Consider the following 19,225-nt stretch of genomic DNA (forward strand, 5'->3'; position numbering starts at 1 on the left):
TTGTAATTAAATTATTGGAACCTTTTTTAAAAACTACAAATTCGAAAAGTCTTACATAATTCCATCTGTGTTTTGACAATTATTTCACAAGTTTTGACCTAATATTGCATTTGAAAAAGTTAGGCTTACGATGCACGGGAACTATTCGAGAAAACAGGGTGAAAGAAAAAAATGTACTTGATAAAAAATCTCCACGTGGGACGTACGCAGTAAAACATGATAAAGTCAGTGGTATCAATTACATAAGTGTAGTTGATTCAAAGATAGTCTCAATAGCTTCGACTGCAGCAAGAGTAACACCTTTCTTGACGTCAAAAAGATACAGCTCTACTACCCGTACAAAATCTGAAATACCTTTTCCTTATGCGTTTCATTTATATAATAAGTTTATAGGTGAAGTAGATATCCACGACGGGCATTGTAATAATGTACTTTCATGCATTCGTGAAAAAAAAAGGACGTAGGTTGTTTTTATTAGACTAATACAAACTTCTATCACTAATTCAGTCGTTTTATTCAAGGCAACTGGAGACAAAATGAAAAAAGTTGGGACGAAAGAATTCTCACTGTCAATAGCAAAATATTACATGGAAAAAACTAAAATGAAACGAATACCACATAAAACTTCCAATTACAACAAAATGAAGCCATGTTCTAAGTGTCCAATAAGAACAAATATATTTTGTCACAGTTGCAAATTATATTTTTGTAAAAAATGCTTGAATAACAATCATTAGATTACTTGTGAGAGGCAAGGGGACTCACTAGAAACAAGCACCTCGAATAGTGAGAAGAAAGGGGACTCACTGAAAACAAGCACCCCGAACAGTGAGAGGCAAGGGGACTCACTGAAAACAAGCACCCCAAACAGTGAGAGGCAAGGGGACTCACTCAAAACAAGCACCCCAAAGGAGAAAGAATTCTACCACGTCCACGTCGTTTTCTCTGGGTCGCGCAAAGAGTAGATACTGAAATTCTCAAATTCAGTTTTCTATGTATTTACATAAATATGCATGGAAATGAGTGTGTGTGTGTGTGTGCGTGTATGTCTATGTATAATATTGGATGACTTTTACGTTGTAATCTGCAAAAAACACAGGAAATATACGAAAATTTACAGTTTTTTACCATTTGTGGTACATTTATGATCGCCACATAGAACCTGCCATGTATAAACTATGGTAAGACATTTATATTTCTCAAAGAAGCAATAATATATCATTTATTTTGATGATACACATACTTATTTATTCAATAAATTAACAATGATATGAAAAAAACGCGTATTATTCGATTTTCAAAATTTTTCGCGAAAAACGCGATGTTTTCATAAAAAAAATTTTTTTCGCCAAAACAAAAAATACTGGCTCAAAGTGAAACTATTCCCTGCACCTTTCTGCATATTTTAGGTATAGATTATTTGCGATAATATTCTGAAAAAAAATCGAGAAAAAAATTTTTTTCTGAAATTTTGGTGTTTTTTGTGTTTAAATTGGTCATATCATTTTTCCTTTGAATCTGACCAAAATTTTGACAAGAGGTTCTGAAAGAGCATTAAATTCTATGTCAAAATGTGTGGAAACAAAATTTTTTCAACGCCAATAACATAAAAAATAATCGCGTTGAAAAGTCGCTAAAAAATTGGAACGCTTGGGCGTTAATGGGTTAACTCTAAAAATGAAGATTTTTTTTTAAAAAGACATTTATGACTTGCCCAATCGTTGGCAGAAAGTCGTAGATGCCAATGGAAATTATTTCGATTAAAAATAATAAATAATGTAAAAAATAGCGCTTTTTGATTTTTATTTCTATTTAACGCCCGTTTTATAGTTTCCAACCTAATAGTTGCTGTTGATAACGCTCAGCGAGCGCAAGCGTAGTATAGTAGATTGCACAGCAGTCTGCTATGCTTAAGGTCCCGGGTTCGATTCCCAGTAGAAACAGAAATATTTTCATGCGCACGACTCTTCTTCGGTGGTCTGGCAAACCACCAAGAGTATTCATGCCATGCAAGGCTCTCTCCAAAAATTTGCCGTTCGGAATCGACACTTGAACTGTAAGTCCCGTATACATGTATGTATAATCTGCGTACGCAACTCATGCATACGTAAGAGAGAGGTAAGCCCAGGTTCTACATGGGCTGTGTAGCGTCACTGATGATGATAACGCTCAACAATGACAGTTTGACGGGGTTTGAGGAATTCAAAGTGAATAACGGTCTTCTGGTTCCACTAGGTACACTGCAAAATTATTTTTGCATGAACGTTTGGTTTTGCAGTGCTGATCAATGTCTCACCTGGATAAAGCTCAGATTTTTGCCTCTTCGGATTGTCATAAATTTTCCACTTTTCATCACAATATTGTGCAAAAAGTCCTTCTTTTTAAATCTGGATAGCAACGACATTGCAATGTCGCGACGTCTACTCTTATTTACAGAAATGAGTTTATGCGGCACCCAACGGGTCTCCTTCTGGTCCCCCCCCCCCCCCCCCNCCCCAGGTTAAGCAAGCATTTAAGAAAGGATTGTCAGGTTACTCCAAGTGAATGTGCGAGCTCTGACTGCATGCGACAAGAGATTTATTCCAAAAGTTCTTCGAGTGTTTTACCTGAAGGTAAAATTTCTTCAAATATTTTTGGTTGTCCCGAACATTCTTCATCCTGAAGATCCAAGTTACCACTCTTGAATCTTTGGAACCACTTCTTACATGTACTGTAAGAAATAGCATCTTCGCCCAAAGCCGAAAAAATAATTTTTTATCCTCTGCGATATTTTTTTAAATTTAAATACAAAAAAGAGGTAGTGCCTCAAATATTGCTTTTCCAACGACTTTCATCACTGTTTTTTGAGGTTATGTTAACAGGGCTGCCAACTATTATAATGTGCTTTAAAGCTTAGGCTTCATTCTTTCAAACCACTATATGGCAGGAAGAAATATGAATTTGAGTATGTGTTGCCACTGATTGAATTTCGGGGCCAAGAATTAAATTGCGCACCTAATAATAATTGTTTTCTTAGTTACATTACAGCATTCAACATGGAAATTTTGTAGTAAAATTCACTATCTAAAAGTACAAGTTCAATGTACTATCTAAAGGTACAAGTTCAATTTACGTACATATGATATTTTAATTTTTAGAAGATCGTAAATTCAAAATATTACTTTCGTCCTCGGTCTAGCTTATTCTATCATTTTGTATGCAGACTAGGATCACGGGTGTGATTGCGCTGTTCCTTGTTCGTTGCGAAGGTCGTTTAATAGTTTTTAGAGAAAATATGAAAATACAATTTTTTATGGAGTAAAATAATTTTTAATTTTAATATAATTTCCCTCAAATTCTATGCACTTTGTATAACGACACTCAAGTTTTTCCATGCTTCCATATAACAGGATTTATCTTTTTGCCAAAATAGCCGTTTATAGCATGAATTACTTCAGTATTTGAGCCAAATCTCTCTCCACCCAACCATATTTTTAAGTTCAGAAATAGAGAAAAGTCACAAGGAGCTAAATACGAGGTCTGTTCAAAAAGTATCGCGAATTTTATGTTTTTTCAAAAATTATTTATTTATTCATGAATATCTATTTTGTCTACTTCAAAATAATCCCCATCAGATATTATACACTTGTGCCAACGTTTTTTCCAATCCTCGAAGCACTTCAAAAAATCATTTTTTGTGATCTTGTTCAGCTCCTCTTTCGATGCCGTCTTTATCTCCTCAATCGTAGCGTAGCGTCGTCCTTTCATGTGCCTCTTCAGTTTCGGGAATAAGAAAAAGTCACAGGGGGCCAGGTCTGGGAAATATAGTGGTTGCGGCATGATTAGTGTGTTGTTTTTAGCCAAAAATTCGCGCACAAGCAACGATGTGTGAGCAGGGGCGTTATCATGGTGCAAAAGCCAATTTTTGTTCTTCCACAAATCCGGGCGTTTCTGGCGGATTGCTTCGCGCAAATTGCGCATAACTTGCAGGTAATATTCCTTATTGACCGTTCTACCCTGTGGCAAGAACTCATGATGCACTACGTCCCTGCAATCGAAGAAAATTGTAAGCAAGGGCGTCCGGCACGCTTTTCGTCGTTTACATCTTCTCGGCCCTCTGAGAACATTTTGTACCACCGATAAACGTTGCTTCGGTCCAAGGTAGCTTCACCATATGCCACAGTCAACATTCGGAATGCGTCCGCGCACTTAATTTTGTTTTTCACACAAAATTTGATACAGATTCTTTGATCTATTTTTTGGAACAGGCAAAAATCGAAGACTAGCCAAAACACGTCCAAACAAAACAGCTGTCAAAGATAAACTGAATATTTAAAATGGCCGAACTTGTCGGCATAAGTAAGGGACATGAGTACCAACATAACGCCACAAAAAAATCGAAAATCGAACATACGTAACCCGCGGAAATTTAAAATTCGCGATACTTTTTGAACAGACCTCGTATGGTGAATACAATGGATGGCCGACTAATTCAAAGCTTAATTCATGCAATTTGTCCATTGAAACTGCATATGTAAGAGCTGTTGCATTGACTCGATGAAAGAGCACCGTTTTTTGCCATATAGAAATGTTTTTCCTTAGTCGCATCGTTAAATTCAATAATAATGCGTAATATTCTCCTGTGATTGGTTTTCTTTTTTCCAGATAGTCGTTGACTATGTCAATGGGCATCCCAAAACCAGTTGCCGTGACCTATACAGCTGATAGAACTATTTTTGCTTTTTTGGCACACGTTCGTTAAGATAAGTCAATTCTTTTGACCGTTCTTTTGTTTTTAGTGTGTAATGATAGATCCATGTTTTATCAACAGTTACAAAACAAAGTAAAAAAAACTATTGGATAATGCTTTAAACGCTTTTCCAAACAACGCTTTGAAATTATTATTCGATTTCGTTTTTAACCAATTATGAGTAAATATTTTGCGAATAGCTTTTTCATACTTAAATTTCCGTGTAACATGTAAACTCGTTCGATGCACGCAAACTCTGCAATCTAACGCTTTCACTTTATGATTTTCTAATACGATATCATGGATTTTTCAAATCATTTATAAATTTGTCACCATTTTGGACGACCTGAACGTTGCTCTGTACGTATGCTTGTACAACTATATTTGAATTTAACCAGTACTTGTCTGTAACATAACCTTGAGCATGTGCCGGTGACCAGTATCACATCGTCTGGTACGTAACGTTGGGGCAATCTTATCAATTAGATATTATAACATTACTAGACCAAGAAGCAGGAACGGATTATCGATATAGGGCCAAAACTGCTCCCTTTCTAAAGCCACGCAGCGTTTGCCTTAGATAATTCAAATTAAAGTACACGCAGCGTTTGCCTTAGATGATTTAAAATTCATCTAAATGAAGATAAGATGAATATCCGAAAATTCATCTTAGATGAGATGAAGTTAACATTGCTTTTGATTTATCCAAATAAAAGATAAGATAAGTAGCGATACTTATCTGGATAATTTTTTACATATTCTTGTCATGAGAAACTTTATACAAGTTCATAATAAAAATTACGTAGACCATAAAATTGCACAACGGTTAGTTCGTTATTCGTTAATGTAGTCGCTCTAAATTTAAGGATTTAAAAAAGACCAATAATTATTGGTTTTCTTTTTTCCAGATAGTCGTTGACTATGTCAATGATTATAATCATTGACTGCTCACTCACAGTCGACAATATGATACAGGCTTAAAGTAAATAAATTAATTAAAACAAATGGTCTATTTTTTTAGTTTCACCGCTGAATTGGTGCAATAAGTTATAGTGAAAAAATCATATTTTGTCTATATCTAATCTCCAATCCCTAGTCTAATACAGGCTTAACGCATAGATCTAGATTATTTCATTTATTTTATCGAAAAGTGAGTTGAGAATATGGACCATAACATCATTCTAGATAATTTTTAGATGAGAAAATATATTTTTTATCTAAGATGAAAATGAACATATTTTATATTTATTCCATTTAGTTAAAGATAAAAATGATCTATTTATTCATCTGCAGGATTATTTAAATAACTATATCTAGATACTGGCAAACAATATGTACATGGGCACAGATAGTAATAATCTAGGTAGTTTCAAATGGTTACGCGGATGGTACATGTTCAATGTAATATCATATGCGACCAAAACGTCGCAAATAAGATAAATTGCTTGTACATATTTATCTTTTCGTAAATTTGTAATTTAACAGATATCTTATAAAATTAGTACTATTAAAATAAATATTTTAGCTTAATAGCAATCGGATAGCATAATGACAATCGTTTATCATCGATTTCATCGGTAATAAAGATGAATCTGATTACCTCGGATTGCAGCTTTTGTAGTGCAGTAAATCGTTCCATGCGGGATGAAATGTAACGCTGTCACCGATGAAATTGCCACAACGTGATTGTGATTTCTTTTGATCATATTTGGTAGGAATGTTTTCATCGTCTAAAAATAAAGTTCAATCAGATAGATATTGTTTTTGTTGCATTTTATTTGCCTTTTGTTTTTAATATACGCAATTATTTGTGATCGATACACTATAAATATTTCCGCAAATAATAAGATAACATTAATTGCTCTTTTATACAATTTACACATTTTCTCTCTTTCTCTCTTTTTCGTTCATTATCAAATACACTTGCCCAATAGTGCGCCATAAGATTAACATCCACAACCCGAGAAATTTCATTGATGTCGTAATTTAATAATGTTAGAAGAGGTGCAATACCGGCATTGTTGATTAAAATAGTAATATCTCTAACTTCCTTTTTCACTTTTGCTGCCACTTTGAAGACTTCATTTTTGTCTGATATGTCGCATCTATAAGGCCCGAACGAATACTAATTTATTTCTAGAAATGATAACTAAAACTGTATTGGTACTCACGTAAAAAAATATTTCAATTATTATGCATTATTTATCAGACTTTATCAGAAATCGTATAAAACAAATTTCGGAAACATACGTACCGATAAGCATGTACTGAACTTTTCTCCATTTCTTTAATTTTATGCATTGTCTGCACGTTGGTTTCTTCATTGACATCCCAACATACTACTGTTGCTCCCAAAGACGCATAACCAATTGCTAATTCTCTCCCAATTCCGTGACCTGCACCAGTTATCTGTTACGATATATAATAAAGAGCAAATTATATTTCTTGTATGTCAAAGGCTAAGGAGATCGTGTCACTTTTTCTTCGAGAAATTTCGCAACGCATGCCGTATTCAATAGGGATATGTATTTTCGGAGATCTATTGAAAAATAAAATTCTGCTGCTGAATATAAGATGCGTTACAAAAAATCAATAAGATATAAATGTTGGAACTTTATATTTTCCAACTGCTCAATCGAGCTTTCAAAAGAATTCCATAGTTGACAATATTACCGACAGAACATTGATATTTTTGCAAATTTTTATTTTATTGGTTGCGCAGAATTATAAATGTTTTCAAACTATAAAAATACACGTGAAAATTAATTCAAATATTAATCAGTATGTGATGAAAACGATGAAAAATTTTAAAATAATGTATCCAGCTATCAGTTGGCGTAAACATTTACCTGATATACGAGGGTGGATCAAATTTAAAAGAGCTTTTTACCAAAGAACCATATAATTTTAAAAATCCATTCTAATTTACATTTCTTTTATTTTTCTACATAGTGCACCATCTTATCTATACACTTCCTACAACGGTCTGGTCATTTTTAACCCCAGCATCATAAAAAGTTCGCGGGCATGTATCAAACCAATTGCACACAAACTGCTGCACCTTTTCGTTCGTTGTGAAGCGCTGTCCACCAAGGGCTTCCTTGAGTAGCCGAAACATATGGAAGTCGCATGGTGACAGGTCTGCACTGTAGGGTGGATGTTCTAGGACAGCCCACTGTATATCGGCCAATTTTTGTTGTGTTACTGCTGTGGTGTGGTGTCTGGCGTTGTCATGGAGAAGGAACANGCGAACTGCGAATGGTCGAATCGATTAATTAGGTTTAAAACTGTTTTCAATTAAGTTGACCAAAAAGTCTTTTTGTTTTTTAAAGAAAGTTTAAAGACGTTTATTTGCAAACTAAAAACTTTATCAATTTATTAACTGTTTAGTTTGAATATTTTCTTTTATCTTTTAGGGACCTTCATTATTCCGTCCTCGAAGAATTTTTCTATTGGATTAGAACAAAAGTTTGTGGCGTTTTGTAAATGAAATTCGAAGACGAAGTTTGTAAATATTTGTACATAGAACTATTCAACTACATATCAGGTCGTCAAGGATGAAATTGTAGAAAAAAAGGCAAAGTTGGTGGATAACTTACAAATATAAGGAATTATTTTATTTATCAAAGTATGCACACATATTGTCTATACACTTTTGCCATTTAAGCGGCAGGTTGTTCAGGCCGGTAATATAAAACAATGGCGGACGAGAGTCAATGAATTCCTGGAAGGCCAGTTTTATAGCATTGTTGGAATTGAATTGTTTTTCTATTAAAAAATTGTCCAAATTGCGGAAGAAGTGATAGTCAGTGGGGGCTGGGTCTGATGAGTATGGAGGATGATGAAGAAGTTCCAACTCCAATTCCTGTAGTTTTCCCACAGTCTTTTGTGCAATGTGTGGTCTAACGTTATCATGCAATAAGATAGGAGTCGACTTGTTGACCAATCTAGGCTGTTCTTCTTTAAGTTTTTGCGTAATTTCGTCCAGTTGGTTGCAGTATATTTCTGCTGTGATCGCTGAGTCAAGTTTCATGAAATCATAATGGATCACTTCTGCGCTAGACCACCAAATACTCACCATCAGCTTTTTTTCATGAATATTGCGCTTTGTAGTGTGTTTTGGTGATTCATCCTTGTCCAATCACTGTGCTGAACGTTTGCGATTGTCGTAATGGATCCATTTCTCATTACAAGTGACAATTCAATTCAAAAGTGGATCAGATTTGTGACGAGGAAGCAACATCAAGCAAGCTTCCAAAAGCTTTTGTTTCTGTTTTTCATTCAGTTTATGTGGAACCCACTTATCCAACTTTTTCACTTTACCAATTTGAGCGAAATATGTTAATATTGTTTGTTTGCTAACATCAAACTTCAACGATAATTCATAGGTACTCTGAGATGGGTCAGACTCAACTGTGACCTTTAGTTCGTCATTATTGACCTTTGATTCTGGGCGACCGCGTGGCTCATTTGTGAGGAAAAAGTTACCTGTTCAAAATTTGGCGAACCAATTTGATACTGTCTGCTGCGTAGTAACACTAAAGCCAAATACACTACGAGGTCTGTTTAAAAAGTATCGTGAATTTTAAATTTCCGTGGGTTACGTATATTCGATTTTCGATTTTTTTGTGGCGTTATGTTGGTACTCATGTCCCTCACTTATGCCGACAAGTTCGGCCATTTTGAATATTCAGTTTATTTTTGACAGCTGTTTTGCTTGGACGTGTTTTGGCTCGTCTTCGATTTTTGCCTATTCCAAAAAATGGATCAAAGAATCTGTATCAAATTTTGTGTGAAAAACAAAATTAAGTGCGCGGACGCATTCCGAATGTTGACTGTGGCATATGGTGAAGCTACCTTGGACCGAAGCAAAAATTTATCGGTGGTACAAAATGTTCTCAGAGGGCCAAGAAGATGTAAACGACGAAGAGCGTGCCGGACGCCCGAGCACGTCAACAACAGACGAAAACATTGATGAAGTGAAGAAAATAGTATTGGCCAATCGTCGAATCACCGTTAGAGAAGTTGCTGAGGACCTAAACATATCGATTGGCTAGTGCCATTCGATTTTTACTAATGATTTGGGCATGAGACGGGTCGCCGCGAAATTCGTACCAACGCCCCTGCTCACACATCATTGCTTGTGCGCGAATTTTTGGCCAAAAACAACACACTAATGATGCCGCAGCAACCGTATTCCCCTGGCCCCCTGTGACTTTTTCTTGTTCCCGAAACTGAAGAGGCACATGAAAGGACGACGCTACGCTACGATTGAGGAGCTACGAAAGACGGCATCGAAGGAGGAGCTGAACAAAATCACAAAAAATGATTTTTTGAAATGCTTCGAGGATTGAAAAAAACGTTGGCACAAGTGTATAATATCTGATTGGGATTACTTTGAAGTAGACAAAATAGATATTCATTAATATATAAATAATTTTTGAAAAAACAAAATTCGCGATACTTTTTGAACAGACCTCGTATTAATGTTTCGCGCGGTCTGCGATGCTGTAGTTTTACGTAAGTACTCATACTTCATAATAGTGCGTATTTCCGACCGTTCCATTTTTAACGAAATTAACTTTTAATAAAACGTTTTAATACTTCTTATAGCTTACAATGATTTTTTTAACAGGCGAGATATGTAACACTCCAACTGAAAAACAGAACGGTAATATATTGGTAATTCAAATAAGTTTCCGCCGTTTTTTTTATAAAAATTATCAATTTATTGTAAAAAAATATACTTTACATTTTATTCAAAATATTATTCGTCACTAGCTACTACTTGTGGCCACCTTTCTGTCAGCATTCGGATGCCACGTCGAAAAAACTCTTCATCTTTTGAGGTTACCCATGAATCGACCCAATGTTTGGCTTTTTTGTAAGAAGTGAAGTACTGCTCGACCAGGGCGTGAGCCATCGACCGAAACAAGTGGTAGTCCGAAGGAGCAATGTCTGGTGAATACGGCGGGTGAGGTAAGACATCCCATTGTAAAGCTTCCAAAGTATCCTTGACGACTTTTGCAACATGTGGCCGAGCGTTGTTATGCTGAAAAATCAGTTTGTCATGTCTTTTGGCATATTGGAGGCGTTTTAGCTTCAATTCTTGGTTTAATTGCATCAGTTACTGTTGATAACATTCTCCAGTGATAGATAGTCCACCAGATGCACACCATTAGCTTCTTGCCATGAATATTCGGTTTGGCCGTTGAAGTTGGTGCATGGCCGGGCTTACTCCACGATTTCCTACGCTTTGGGTTGTCGTAGTGGATCCACTTTTCATCTCCCGTCACTATTCGATGCAAAAAACCCTTCCGATTTTATCATTGGAGAAGTTGTTCGCACGTAAAAAGACGGCGTTCGATGTCTCTGGGTTTGAGTTCATGCGGAACCCAATTTCCTTGCTTTTGTACCATACCAATGGTCTTGAGACGGTTTGAAATCGCTTGTTGAGTCACTCCCAAGTTTTCTGCGAGCTGCTCTTGAGTTTGGCATGAGTCTTGGTCCAATAATNTGAGTCACTCCCAAGTTTTTTGCAAGCTGCTCTTGAGTTTGGCACGAGTCTTGGTCCAATAATGCCTCTAACTCAGCGTCTTCAAACTTTACTGGCCTTCCTTCGCGTTCTTTATTTTCCACATCTAACTCGCCGTTTTTAAACTTTTGAAACCACTCACGACAACTTCTCTCACTTAAAGCAACATCACCGTAAACTTCTACAAGCGACCGATGCGCCTCAGCAACAGATTTCTTTAAATGAAAGAAATAAATCAAAACTTCCCGCAAATGACGCTTATTCGGTACAAAACTCGACATTTTCGAACGAAAAAAATGTCTACTGCCAATACAAAGTCAATAGTATTTTAAGGTTATGTTGTTGCCAGGTGTCCAAATATTTCTATATGATGTTTTACATCTGACGATTTCAAAGTAATCTTGTCGGTGGAGCCATCTTTTGAAAACGGCGGAAACTTATTTGTATTACTAATATTAAGCCAATGTCAAATAATAACCCCTTACAGTTGGCAATATTATTAACTACAAATTTCATCCTTGCCAACCTAATATATGTCATTCTATTCCACTATCCCACTTTCTGTCATACCCGGTGAGTTTAGCCTTAGACATATTTATTGTTCTACTCTAGCGAATTGTTTTCTGCCTCTATTCGCCCTTTGCGTGTCGATCTTTTTGCAGATCTTGGCCTAGCTATTTGTTGACCTTATTTGCAATAAAGAGGGAGCCCTTTTTGCTGTCTACTGTTATGAAATCAAAGTTTGGTTTTGGCATAATTTTTTTAGAATATCATTGTAGTCAGCTGACCCGCGTGGGCTGCAAGGTCTGCATATGAGATGCTGGTGGTGCTGGCGTAGCGGCTGTGTACACGCTTATCAACATTATGTTCGACGCGCCAAATATAAATCAATTTGGTCACGTGAAACTCACACACACAACCTATATAACGGTGTTGAACTACGTTTCGAACATGCGGACGAAAATATAAACGCAAACACTGCAACAATATAATCAAAATAACCAACAGTGCAAAAATCATGAGCGAGGACAAAACTGACAAAAGATGGAATATAAAAAAGTATGAGAAGTAATCCCGAAAATATTGTTACCAAGAAACGTCAAACTTTTATTAATGATTATTTGTTAAAAAATCCAGTTGAAACCAGCAACAGTTATGAAAAATTAAATGATGAAACAGCTACAGATATAGAAAAATTAATATACATTAACCTAAATAAAACTGTAACAAAAACTCCTCCAATTTTCTTAGAAGGATTTGAAACATAATTCCATTAAAACAATTATTCAATGAGATCGCAAGAAACATGCACAATAAAAATACTAAGGAACAACCAAGTTAAAATGCAACCGTTCATCACAGAAAAATATCTGCCAATAATGGACTCACTACAAAATAAATGGTACACAAGGTTTCACGTATCAAAATAAAAATGAAAAAGAAATCAAAATTTTTTTGTATTCCTAGATGGTATCTGCAATCAGCATCAACTAAGCAAACTAAGAATTTTTGTTGTTTGCAAATTGACTTGTTAGATGGAACAATCTCACGATCGTTATTCCATTATGTACCCAACTATATCTCAAACTATCAGTTTGAGAGTTCCAGTATTTTTTCAACTTTTAATATGTCTATTGCCATCATATAGGGTTTTTGTTAATTGATTTGGATAGTTAGTCAGTTTTTGATAGTATTTTGAGTTTTTTGTTTTGATTTTTTCTCTGATTGTGGGCATCTGCAAGTACACGTGCACCTCAGTATTTTTTATGACACAAGGAGCTTGTGTGATTAATTTTAGTATACTATTCAGTATTTTTTATGACCCAAGGAGCTTGTGTGATTAGTTTTAGTATACTATTCTGGTATCATTGCATAATCTCTATGTTCGAATTATTAGCTGTGCCCCACACTTCCATCCCGTAGGTCCACACTGGTTTCAATATAATTTTGTAAAATAATAATTTGTTCTCTAGACTAAATTTGGATTTCTGCCAAGTAGAAACATTAGTGATTGTGTTCTATTAGCTAATTCGTTGTATTTAGCACAAATATGTCTCCTCATGTCTGTCTGCGATTAAGGTGCATTCCTAGGTATTTCACTGTTTTGGTTGATGGTAGAGTTTTATTATTAATTGAGACTGAAAGGCAACTTTTCTGGTTTAGAGTAAAGATAATACGATTTGATTTCTGTGCACTGATTTGGATTCCCAGTCCTGCAACCACTGTTGAAACTTTAACAAATGCGTATGTATGTCTCTGAATATTATTTTTGATCTCGGTTATTGGATAGTACTGCTGTATCATCAGCAAATGTAGCCGTGGTTAGTCCTTTTGTCGACGGTATGTTAGACGTAAATATCGTATCGTAAAATTAGGCCCAGGATCGAGCCTTGTGGAACTCCTGCTTTTATTGTGAAGAATTCAGTATACTTGTCGTTTTCCTTGACTTTGAACATTTTCGCCTTGAGATATGATTTTAAGAGCAAATTGATTTTATACAATAGTCCATCGTGCCACACTCTATCGAATGCCTGCTATATATCCAAAAACACTGTGGAGCAATATTTTTTCCGTTCGATGGTTTGCCTTACATTATCTACTACTCTATGCACTTGTTTGATTGTCAAATGGTACTTGCGGAAGCCAAATTGATGATGCGAAATGACGTCGATTTTTAAAACTATTGGATATAATCTGTCAAGGAGTAGTTTTTCGAACAGTTTTGACAAGACTTGTTGCAAACTAATTGGCCGATAAAATGAGACACATTTCGAGAGTTTGCCTCTCTTAAGGATCGCTATAATCTGGAATATTTTCCAGATATCTAAAAAGCATGAAATACGAATTATCCCATTGAAGAAAGATGTAAAAAAAATTATGATTTTCTTCAGTAGTTGTTTTAGAATTTCGAAATTTATAATAAATCTGGGTGCTTTTTTGAAGGTACTTTTTTGATCACTGCTTAGATCTCTCCTGAGTTGATTGGCCTCAGGGGTAGATCCATTTGCATATCACTGTTTAGAAATTCCCTCACTCTTTTGCTATTGGTGTTTTCGGGGCTTATGGAGTTGAAAGTAAAATCTTCCTGGAGAAATGTTACGAAAGCCTCTACTTTCTTTGCGTCACTGCGAGCCCATTTGTTGTCATTTATTCTCAGGGGCACTTTGGCCGTAATTGGTGATCTAATATTTTTTACCGCCTTCCACAGTGAATGTTCATCGTTGCTGGAAGGGTTTAACGATTCTAGTTTGCGAGGTAAAGTGTCATTGTCTACTTGATTTAGTAGAGCTCAAAGTCCCATTGCTGCTTGGTTTACTGCGTGTTTGGCTTTCGGTTGTCTATCTTTCATGTAAATGTGAAAAGTTTCATTCATCTAGCGGCTATCATATCATATTCATCTAGTAGCTATAGCCAGAACTGTCGGTATCTCTAATGTCTAAACCAAGCTTATTTTTTTAATTTTTCCATCTGTCGATAAAATTCAGTATATGAAGGTATACGTTCACATCAATAACATTGTTACACACTGCATCAAAAATGTAAAAATTTGATCCAAATAAGCGTCATTTCCGCGAAATGTTAATCTTTTTCATTAAATGGAAGAAAACTGTAGCTGAAACTCATCGAATGTTTGCAAAAGTTTATGGTGATAGTGTTCCTTCCGATAAAACATGCAGAGAATGGTTTCGACGCTTTAAGGGGAAACCTTCTTTATCGGGTCAAAAAAATCGATATTTTGGAAATAGTCTTAATCGATTGTTAAACTATTCAAGAATATTCCCTGAAAATTTCAAGTCGATATCTGCAGTATTTACGAAGTTACGAAGTTAAAGCGGACGGGTCGGGTGACGAGTTCAGACGGGCATAGCGACCCTCGGGCGGTCGCGTTTATACTTGCGTTCTCGGAGCGTGTTTATACCTGCGTTCGAAAAGTCCGTTGGTAGAAATTTTATCTGTCTTCCCTTTCAAACTTGTTTTGAACTACAATCAGTTCGTTTTCGTCTCTTGTCGAGTGAATACGTTGCTGAATGCAGCATGACTTCGTATCTGAAAGCGACACACGGACAGTCCAGACGTTCAACGAGGCCTCGAAAAAAGAAATCTCCTTGGAGTGAAGATGAAGAAAAAGAAGCCAAAGAAGAGGAAATTAGTAATACGAGAGCTTCGAGTACAAAACTAAGCAGTGCTAATGTTTTTGACGCAGAAATGAATAGGGCTCATGCGTATAAAATTATAGATTTTCTAAGCGTTTTTCAAACGCTCGCGCAACTGCTTATATGTCGAAAGTGCTTGAAAAATGTCGAATTTAGAGAATCGGGAATTCGTGGTTTCGGTTTTAAGACAGTTGTGTTGTGTTCTTCGTGTGCTCTACACAGATTGATTCTGGACCTCTTATAAATACCGGTTATGAAATTAACAGAGAAATAGTTTTTGTTATGAGACTTTTAGGCATCGGACAAGAAGGCATCAATATTTTTGCTGGACTTATAGATCTCGGTACAGGTTTGAGTAACAATGCGTACGAGAAAATTGTGAAACACTTGATGCAGTAAAGTTTGTCTTTGATGCTACGTGTCTGAAAGCAGTTGATGAAGAAAAAAAATTAAATGAAGAAAATGGAAAACCAAAATCAAAATTTTATGTGTCTGGGGATGGATCCTGGAAGAAAAGAGGTTTTACGTCGCTGTTAGGTGTTGTAACTCTAATTGGTATTTTAACTGAAAAAGTAATCGATCTTGTTATTAAAAGTTTAATATGTAAGGGTTGCACATCATGGAAACCAAAAGAAGATACTGATGAATATACTGAGTGGTACGAAAAACACGAAGATGAATGCCTAAATCTTCTATCTAAATACTAAATCATTCCGGTTCATAAGGGAAAATGGAAGTCGATTCCATGAAAGAAATGTTTTCCAGATCAGAAGAAAAGTATGGCGTTCAGTACGTGAATTATATAGACGATGGCGACTCAAAAACTTTCAAAACCATCTTAGACTTGAATCCGTACGGCAATGACTCTCCTGTAAAAAAAAGTAAATGCGTTGGGCATGTCGAAAAACGAATGGGCACAAGACTTCGAAATGTAAAAAAAGATAAGAAGCTCGAAGGACGTGGAATATTGACCGATGTACTGATAAAAAAAGTAACTCGATACTACGGATTAGCCATACGTCGAAATACTGATTCGGTCCAGGGCATCAAAAAAGCCATTCGAGCAACACTCGATCATCTAACATCCACCGACGAGACACCGAAACACGGAAATTGTCCGGCTGGAGCTGATAGCTGGTGTAAGTGGCGCAAGGCTGAGGCAGCAGGTTGAGCAGCGTCATTTAAACATTCCCCTCCTCTTCACCCAAATGTTGAGAAACATTTGCAACCGACCTTCGATTATCTTTGGAATGACAGTCTTTTGGAAATGTGTTTAGGCGGTTACACACCAAATGCAAATAAAAATTTCAATTCTACCGTTTGGCGTTTATCGCCTAAACACATTCACAATGGAGCAAAAATCGTCTGCATTGCTGCGTATGTTGCTGCATCGATATTTAACGAAGGCTACAATGCGGTGTTAATGATAATGAACAAATTGGATATCGAAATTGGGATCCAGGCACACAATTTTGCCATAACGAAGGACGACAAGCGAATAAACAGACAGAACCGCCGAAGCTATAGCAGCTCAAAAGAGGCAAGTAGGATGGAAATGATGGCTCAAAACGAGTTCTACGAGAAAGCGGAGGGGCTACTTTATGCAGCTGGAATCGCTGATTAGCGAGGCTTACTGCCGTAAGTTGTGAATATGTAGTATTTTTATGCATCTAAAACTTTAAACGCGTTTTTCTCGAAACACGTTTTTTCGATTTTGTGTACACGATTAAGAGAAATCTACTGAACCGATTTGGCTTTATGACCTCTCATTTTAAAGATAATTAAATTCTCTTCGATGTGACATTAATTGTTTTTTGAAAACAAAATTTTTTCATATTTTTTTCATATTTTAAAATCGATTTTTTTAACGAAAAACGCACTTTCAATTTTAAACTGTGTAAAAACATGCAATTTCGACTTTTTCTTTAAAAAATCGAAATGTCACATAGAAGCTAGTATCATAAATATTACAAAAAATTTTGGTTTTTTTGTTTCAGTTAAAAATTAAGGACGCTACAGTGTACACCGCGGAGACACTCAATAAGCGATATTAATATGGAGTCCGTTTTTATAGTACACATATTTTTTTTTTTTGAAAAAATTCCTGTGTACTCTTCGATTGTATATTAAATTGTCATAAAAATTTCAAAACGTTTCAAGTTATTATACCCGAGAAAAAAATTCGTGAATATCATACATTTTTCGACCGTGTAAAGGAGGTTTCCCCCTTAAAAATGGTGATTTTTATATGTAGGGCAAGGAGCGTTCCGGACGGCCAAAAGCCTTCAAAGACCAATAATTGCATTGGTAGATAAAGACCCATATCAAACGCAAAAACAACTTGCGGAAGCATTAAATTGTGCTCAATCTGTCATTTCCGATTGTTTGAAAGGCTCGAGAAAGGTCTGGCTATCAAGCATATCAATTTTTTCTGTTTGTTGTGAAGCAAAACCTCTATCGCGTTCTGGTAAAGTCCATTTCCTTTTAGAGTTTCAGCATATGTACGCGTGTTGTAGGGTGGACTCTGTGACCGAAGCGTATTATTCATTTCTCCTTTCGCCCCTATGATCTGAATAATTTCTTCATTGCTTCGCTTTATTTTGCGATAGCGGTTTGTATTATTAGCACATTCGCGACGATTAACGCGAATATGCGTAATCGACATCTTCATACATCTGTCAATATTGGGTGTACAAATATAACTTTACAGATTGTCAATAGATGGCGAAGTTCGTACTACTGGCATTATGTTGAAGTGGGCAATATATATACTTCAAAAGTGTGTACGCAGCTTTAAACATAGTACATTTTATTTGATTGAAGTGTTAACAAATATTATTTTTATCGCATTGAAAATGTCAAATTTTGTACCGGAAAAGCTTTATTTGAGGGAAGTTCTACTTCATTACGTTTTCTAAAAAAAGTGGAATTAAAAGTCATCGTTTGCCTGTGGAAGCTTACAAAGAACATGCTCCATCGGTAAGCATGTGTGAAAAGTGGTTTAAATAATTCATAAGAAATGATTTTGATTTTGATGATAAAGCATGGAAAGCCACTGATAAAATTTGAAGATAAATAATTGGAAGCATTATATGACGAAAATGTATGTCAAACAGAAAACACTTTTATTTCATTATCATTTTTTTTCCAAAAAAATAATGAAGTAAAACTTCCCTCAATTGGAGTTCTTACAGTACAATATTCGACATTTTCATTGCGATAAAAATAATAGTTGTTTACACTTATGACAAATGACATGTAATACGTTTTAAAGCTGCGTATACACCTTTGGTATTGATGCATAACATCTATCGCATCAAAGTTATGTTGTGTATCTGGTGGGAAATGAAGGGTGTGGTGTATTATGAGCTACTGCAACCGTCTGAAATTATCATTGGTGAGCAGTACCGATTACAATTAATACGTTTGTACCGAGCTCTGAAGGAAAAACGACTGGAATGGGAGAATAAACACGACAAGATTATTTCACAGCATGATAACGTCAGACCACATATGCATGGATCCGTCAAGAATTATCTATTGGGTGAGTGCAAAAGTTCGTGCGGAGGTGCAATAGATGGCGTTAGAAGCGGCGTAAANCAACCGTCTGAAATTATCATTGGTGAGCAGTACCGATTACAATTAATACGTTTGTACCGAGCTCTGAAGGAAAAACGACTGGAATGGGAGAATAAACACGACAAGATTATTTCACAGCATGATAACGTCAGACCACATATGCATGGATCCGTCAAGAATTATCTATTGGGTGAGTGCAAAAGTTCGTGCGGAGGTGCAATAGATGGC

At 35.9% G+C, this 19,225-nt stretch overlaps 1 protein-coding gene and 1 pseudogene across 1 annotated transcript; both read right to left on the reverse strand.

Moving 5' to 3' along the window:
* Positions 1-2,577: 2,577 nt before the first annotated feature.
* On the reverse strand, positions 2,578-8,155 carry LOC106749607 (short-chain dehydrogenase/reductase family 16C member 6-like). Its single transcript, XM_014629288.1, has 5 exons — positions 8,150-8,155; positions 6,984-7,138; positions 6,653-6,834; positions 6,330-6,459; positions 2,578-2,710 (listed from the first exon to the last, which is right to left on the reverse strand). Exons 1-5 carry the CDS (start codon positions 8,153-8,155, stop codon positions 2,578-2,580), a joined length of 606 nt encoding a protein of 201 aa, XP_014484774.1.
* Positions 8,156-8,345: 190 nt separating this feature from the next.
* On the reverse strand, positions 8,346-10,295 carry LOC106749677 (annotated as a pseudogene).
* Between the last annotated feature and the right edge of the window lie 8,930 nt (positions 10,296-19,225).

Source organism: Dinoponera quadriceps, unplaced genomic scaffold, assembly GCF_001313825.1.
Source record: "Dinoponera quadriceps isolate SergipeBrazil2010 unplaced genomic scaffold, ASM131382v1 scaffold149, whole genome shotgun sequence".
Classification (NCBI taxonomy): Eukaryota; Metazoa; Arthropoda; class Insecta; order Hymenoptera; family Formicidae; genus Dinoponera; species Dinoponera quadriceps.

What these genes read in the sequence shown, in the direction of transcription:
- LOC106749607 (XM_014629288.1), bottom strand. An exon ending in AGTTCAGTACATGCTTATCG is followed by an intron (nt 6,835 to 6,983) that starts GTACGTATGTTT and finishes CGGGCCTTATAG; the next exon opens with ATGCGACATATCAGACAAAA. An exon ending in TATGGCGCACTATTGGGCAA is followed by an intron (nt 6,460 to 6,652) that starts GTGTATTTGATA and finishes CTTTATTTTTAG; the next exon opens with ACGATGAAAACATTCCTACC.